Consider the following 5,810-nt stretch of genomic DNA (forward strand, 5'->3'; position numbering starts at 1 on the left):
TCAAATGTCTGCTCTGCAAGGCAGTAATTATTTCAGCTTGACATAAAGAAAAGACAGGAGGAAAGGAAGCAAGAATCTGTGGCATTTTATGATGTGGATTTCATGGTGCGAAGGCACGTCCCATACGTAGGTCTCTGCAGCACCAGTGGGATCAAAACCATTCCCATTTAGTCTTCGCTATGCAGGCTCGGGAAGGAGGCAGAGCAGGCAGCTGTGCTCTAGAGGTTGTGCATCTTGAGAATTTTTGTTAGCTTCCAAACATAATTTCAGCAGTAATGGTTGTAATAATACATTGAAAAAAACTAAAAAAAGCGACGGAATGGGGTCTTTCTTTTGGGAAGGCAAGTAACAAATCCCACCTTTTTCATTCCCTAATGAATATTCTCAAATTTGATCCTGATTGCCCCTGTAACTTTCCAAAGGTAAATGGTCTTTGCGAAGCTGTGATGTACCACAGTATCGTTCATACGAGTAGGACATACACCCCCGGTGACTCTGTGGCAGCAGGGGATTTAGCTAACAGCCAGTCCATTAGACCCAAAAGGAAATGTTCAGACTGTTACCTTTCTTTGCCATCCTAAACTCTCCGTGTTAGTTTCTGATTATCAGAGGAACTGTTAGACTTCCTCCCTCGCCAGCGCAGCGTGATGCCTCGTGTGTGTGTGTGTCAGGGCACCACAGCCTGTGCCTGAAGCACGGCAAGAGAGATCTGGAGCTGCTCTCTGCTCTGCTACAGGCTTGTGGGGTTTTTTCATGTTTTTACAGACTGTGACCAAGGGAGTTGATTCCTCTTTTGTCAAGTCCACTCCTGTGCGAGAAGGATGCTGCAGGACAAATGCAGTTCCATACAGCAAATGCACCTGTAATAATCTACTGCTGAGAAGAGAGGAGCCAAGAACGAAGGTCTCTTGTGTACTCTGTGGGATGCGTACCCTGCTCTGGGGGTGGAAGATCTTTTGCCGTACATTAGCACTGTGATTAACAGCAAAAAGAATTGAGTCTTATCCCTGTATTTGACAATTTTGACAGGTGCCCTAAAAGCAGCCTCTGTGCCAGGACCCAGTGCCCTTTGAGGCACTTCCTGCCAGACCAGAGTCTGGCTAAATGGGTTTTGCTCCTTCCTCTCACCTTGATATCTTTTTTTGCTACAACAAGCAAAAATGATTCCCAAGTTTGCCCAGGGCTTCTGGAGGGATAGGCATGTTTTGTGCTGGTTGTGAGTGCCATAAAACCCCAGCTCCAAATTAGAAGAAATTAGGGACATTGCACAGTCCATTCATCTTCACTAATAGAGTTCTTGGGAAATACACATGTAGATTAAAGGAACACAATGGACCCTGGCTGATTGCTTTGAGTACCCTCCAATGCCCCTACAATGGTATTGACTTGCTTTTCATATCGTGCACAAAAGCCACACTAACCTTTTCTTGTCTCTTCTGTTGGCCTCTTCCCTCTTTGCCAACGGATGGCTGAGTTCTTTCGGCCGCAGCCCACCCCCGCCAGAAGCAGTCAGTGAAGGCAAACCTCACCTGGAGCTAGCAGGAAAAGCTGAGCACTTCTAAAAGGCATTAACTTTGGGACATCAGACCGTAAACCTTAAAGAGGGGTGGGCACTGGCAGAGGCAAGCGCTGCCAATCTTTGTTTTCCTCTGGAAAAATTTACACAAAATGCATCCTGTCGGGGCGGGGAGAAACAAAAATGAAGATTTGTTGAGACAGGTCATACCGTTTGTTAGACTAGCTAATATATTTGGAAGAAGAAGCAGCAGTGGTGTTTTTCATTCACATACACTCTCCTCAGGCTTGAAACAGAAGCATCACCAAAGCTAACTGCAGGCTGAAACCCACTCTGGACGTGACTGTGTTTGTCACCGAAACCAGCTGGGATAAAAGATGGCTGGTGTCTCAGAGCACCCGGCGAGTGCTAGCATAAAAACTGACCAAGTGACGGGAAGAGAAAAGCAGAAAAAATACTGATGCAGAAAGGACTGTGCTGGAGGCAGGAGATGTGGTGCCACTGCCTGGCTCGTACCGTGCTGAGCCCATGTCCTCCCCAGGCCAAGTGCAAAGCAAGGTGTGGGATTTGGCTCTCTGCCTTACTTCCCAAAGCGTTTTGTGGATCTCCCACGCCACCATGCCCTGCCCTCCGGCCTCGCGGCCCCACGCACGCCGTGGACGACAGCGTCACAGAACTCTTCTCACAGGGACTGTCTTATACCAACACATCGGAAAATTTCCTCAGAACTCTTGCCTAGTGCTGTCCCTGACTCCTGAAGGCCAGAAGGCAGAGCCACCTCCTTCACACGTCCCCAGCACCTGTTCTCGCCAACAGCCCGCACACGTTTTCACCTGGTCTGTAAACCCGGCTTTGAAGGCAGCCAGATGCCGGGACAGGGGACCAGAACATCGACTTTTTACCCCATGCATCTGGCACAGAACGGTGCCACGGCGTCCTCCTGCACGTCACCTTTTGCAAGGCCACCTCCTCTTTTGCGATGCTGCCCGTGAACCCGATGCGCTTCAGAACCGCCTGGGACAGATGCGGGCTGGGGCTGTCAAGCGAGAGGAAGTCGCCCCGAGAGCCCCCAGCGCAGGGGACCGAACCGGGCACCCACTGCCCTCCGCCCCGGCCCCCCCCTCCGGGGCTCCCGGCCCTCCCCAGCCCCCCCAGGGACCCCCCCGCTTCCCGAGCGGCTCCCGCCGGTCCGGTCAGTCCCCTCGAGCCCGGCGCTCCGGCAGCCGCCCGCCCCACGGCGATTTCCGACGGCCCGAGGCTCCGGCTGCGCGGCTCGGCAGGTCGCCCGCCCCGGGGCCAGCGCCCCCCCCGCCCCGGGGTGGGGGAGGCCGGCCCGCCCCGCCTCGAGGGCCCCGGATGGCATCGCCCGGCGCCGTCCGTCCGGGGCCGGGCCCGGCGGGGCGGGGCGGCCGCGGGGCCCCGGGGATGCCCTGCCCCCCCCCCCCCCCCCCCCCCCGCCCCCCCCCGCCGGGCCGGAGCGGCGCGGGGGCCTCGCCTTCCCTCTGTCCCGCCGCCCCCCGGCACTCCTCCCCCGCCCCGCGGAGCCCAGCCCGCCGGGCCGCGCCGCGCCGCGCCAGAGCTGCCCGCCCCGGGGCCGGGAGCGCAGCGCCGTGCCGGGGCCCCCATGCACCCCCCCGGCGCCCCGCTCGCCATGGCCGAGGGCGCGTTCTCGCTGTCGGCTCAGGCAGCGCGGAGCCCCGGGGGGAACCCGTCGAGGCTGCACAGTATCGAGGCCATCCTGGGGTTCACCAAAGAGGACGGGCTGCTCGGCCCCTTCCCGCCCGACGGCAGCGCCAAGGAGGGGGACAGGCGGGGGCCCCGGCACTGCCTCCCCAAGATGCCCGGAGAGCCGCCGCCGGCCGAGCCCCAGGGCCGCGCCGAGCGCTTCCAAGGTGAGCGCGGCGGGCGAGAGGCGCCGGGTGGCGAGCGGGCGGGTGGGCCCTCGGGGATCGCCCTCCCGGTGACCCGCCTGCCTTCCCCTCCAGAGCCGTTCTGCCCCGGCAGCGCCAGCCCCGAGCTGCCCGCCGGCAGCAGCGGCGAGGGGAAGCCGTCGGACGAGGAGGAGCAGCCCAAGAAGAAGCACCGGCGGAACCGCACCACCTTCACCACCTACCAGCTCCACGAGCTGGAGCGCGCCTTCGAGAAGTCCCACTACCCCGACGTGTACAGCCGCGAGGAGCTCGCCATGAAGGTCAACCTCCCCGAGGTCCGCGTCCAGGTAACGCCCGACGGCAGCGCCCGCCTCGGCCCGGTGCCGCGCTCCCGGCGCCGGGAGCCCCCGCACAGCCCGGCGCAGCCCTGCGTTCCCGGCGCCGGGAGCTCCCGGCACGGCCCGGCCTGGACCCTCGCTCCCGGTGGCCGGAGCAGCCTGACCCCGGTGTGCGGACGGCCCCGCTGCCCCCGCCCGCGGGCCCGTGAGCCCAGCCCGGCCCCGGCACCGCTGGCCCCGGCCGGTGCGTGGCTGAGCGGCCCCGGGGACACCACAGAGCCCGGGGCCATCTTCCCTTTGGTGGCCGCAGAGCGGCCCCTGTGCTCAGGCTGGCCGCTGGCCACTGCCCCTTGTCTGGCGTGTCCCGGCCCGGGGCAGCCGAAGCCGCCGTGCGCCAGCATGGTGGCTAGCGGGTGGCTAGTGGGTGGCCGGGCCGGGCGGGTGGGCAGTCAGGGCAGGCCAGCTCGGCCACAGGGCTTTTGCTGCGCTGCGTCTGCGGTGCTGCTCCCCGCCGAGCGCGGGGCTGCGGGGGGCCGAGCCCGCGGGGAAGCGCCGCTGAACCTGCTCCTGCCCCGGCTCGGCACGGCACGCCATCGACTGCAATGTCGTGTCTCCCTCGCTCCACTTCGTGTGTGCCGCTGCACCCAGGGGAGAGCCTCTGCCTTCCGTGCCGTCCCGTGGCCCGGCTCACGTGGCTGTGCTTGCAGGTGTGGTTTCAGAACAGACGGGCCAAGTGGAGGCGGCAGGAGAAGCTGGAGGTGACCTCCATGAAGCTGCAGGACTCACCCATCCTCTCCTTCAACCGCTCACCGCAGGCAGCGCCCATGGGCCCTCTCAGCAGCAACCTGCCCCTGGAGACCTGGCTCAGCCCACCGGTGCCCAGCAGCACAGCCCTGCAGAGCCTGCCCGGCTTCGTGGCCTCGCCGCAGAGCCTGCCCGGCAGCTACACGCCACCGCCCTTCCTGAACTCTCCGGCCGTGACCCACGCGCTGCAGCCCCTGGGGGCCATGGGGCCGCCGCCGCCTTACCAGTGCGGGGCCACCTTTGTGGACAAGTTCCCCTTGGACGAGGCAGACCCGCGCAACACCAGCATTGCCGCCTTGCGGCTGAAGGCCAAGGAGCACATCCAGTCCATCGGCAAACCCTGGCAGACGATCTGAACTCCCTCTTCAGCACCTGGGAGGAACCCCCCCGCGGGGAAGACTGATCCTGGGACGCCCAAGGGACGCCCTCGCCCTGCGCTGGCTCCCCGGACGGCCAGGCACGGGAGAGCTGTCCCTTGCGCCAGCCTTTCCCCCACACCTTGGCTTGCTTTGTATTCTGTGGTCCTTTTAATTCCCTTTTCTACGTGCCCTGCAGAATTAGGGGTCTGATCATAGCTTAGGAAAAAAAAAATCTCTTTTGCTCTCCCTCCTTGGCTGGACGCTTTAGTTGCAATAAAAGCTGCAGTAGGGCGAAGAGCTGTGTCAGGTGGCTGAGAACTGAGGCCTGCATTACCTGGGGAGGGCTCTCTGCTTTTGCACCGTTAAACGGCACAGCTTGCCTGAAGGCTGTGCACGGCGTCTGCACCCCAACGGGCTGCGCGGGCCGGACTGTGACGCGCCCAGGGCTGGGACGGGCCTGGCTGTGGGCCCCCCTCCAGCAGGAGGACTCTGCCCGAGCCGGCTGTGAGCACTGGGGGCTGCAGCCCCAAGGTGGGGAGCATGCAGAGCCCCCCGCTCGGCCAGGGGGGGCCAGGCGCAGCGCTCCCACAGCCGCCTTCTGGGGCAGCCCCGGGTTCAGCTGGGATCTGCCCGCCCCTGCCCCAGCGCGCCAGGGTGGGTGCCAGCCCCCCAGCCCTCACTGCCCCCGCAGAGGAGGGGACCGGTCGTGCTGCAGGGCCCTGTGCCCCCCAGCCCAGCTGCCCGTGGCAGGACAGAGACGCCCGGCTGGGTGTCCGGAGCTGTCAGCAGGGTCCCGCTGCCTGCGTCCTGCCCGGTGCAGCCCCCGCATGCTGGCACGGCGCTGGGCTGCCCTCGCTCCCCTGCCCACCCAGTGCCCATCCACAAGCTGCCGAAACTAAAACTGCGGCATCTTTATTTTCCA

At 63.0% G+C, this 5,810-nt stretch overlaps 1 protein-coding gene across 2 annotated transcripts; it reads left to right on the plus strand.

Annotated features, from left to right (window-relative positions):
* Nucleotides 1-3,113: 3,113 nt before the first annotated feature.
* On the plus strand, nt 3,114-5,183 carry RAX (retina and anterior neural fold homeobox). 2 transcript variants are annotated; one of them, XM_074855684.1, is made up of 3 exons: nt 3,114-3,408; nt 3,502-3,734; nt 4,433-5,183. In XM_074855684.1, the coding sequence occupies exons 1-3, from the start codon at nt 3,141-3,143 to the stop codon at nt 4,883-4,885; spliced, it is 954 nt and encodes a 317-aa protein (XP_074711785.1). In that variant the 5' UTR covers nt 3,114-3,140; the 3' UTR covers nt 4,886-5,183. The 2 variants fall into 2 exon arrangements, with proteins under 2 accessions (XP_074711785.1, XP_074711786.1); XM_074855685.1 differs by having other exon boundaries at nt 3,502-3,722.
* Nucleotides 5,184-5,810: the final 627 nt, after the last annotated feature.

The sequence above is a fragment of the Strix uralensis genome, chromosome Z, assembly GCF_047716275.1.
Source record: "Strix uralensis isolate ZFMK-TIS-50842 chromosome Z, bStrUra1, whole genome shotgun sequence".
NCBI lineage: Eukaryota > Metazoa > Chordata > Aves > Strigiformes > Strigidae > Strix > Strix uralensis.

Coding starts and splice junctions, on each gene's coding strand:
- RAX (XM_074855684.1), top strand. CDS start 3,141: ATGCACCCCCCCGGCGCCCCGCTCGCCATGGCCGAGGGCGCGTTCTCG. Junction 3,409..3,501: donor CCGCGCCGAGCGCTTCCAAG/GTGAGCGCGGCG, acceptor CTTCCCCTCCAG/AGCCGTTCTGCCCCGGCAGC. Junction 3,735..4,432: donor TCCCCGAGGTCCGCGTCCAG/GTAACGCCCGAC, acceptor CTGTGCTTGCAG/GTGTGGTTTCAGAACAGACG.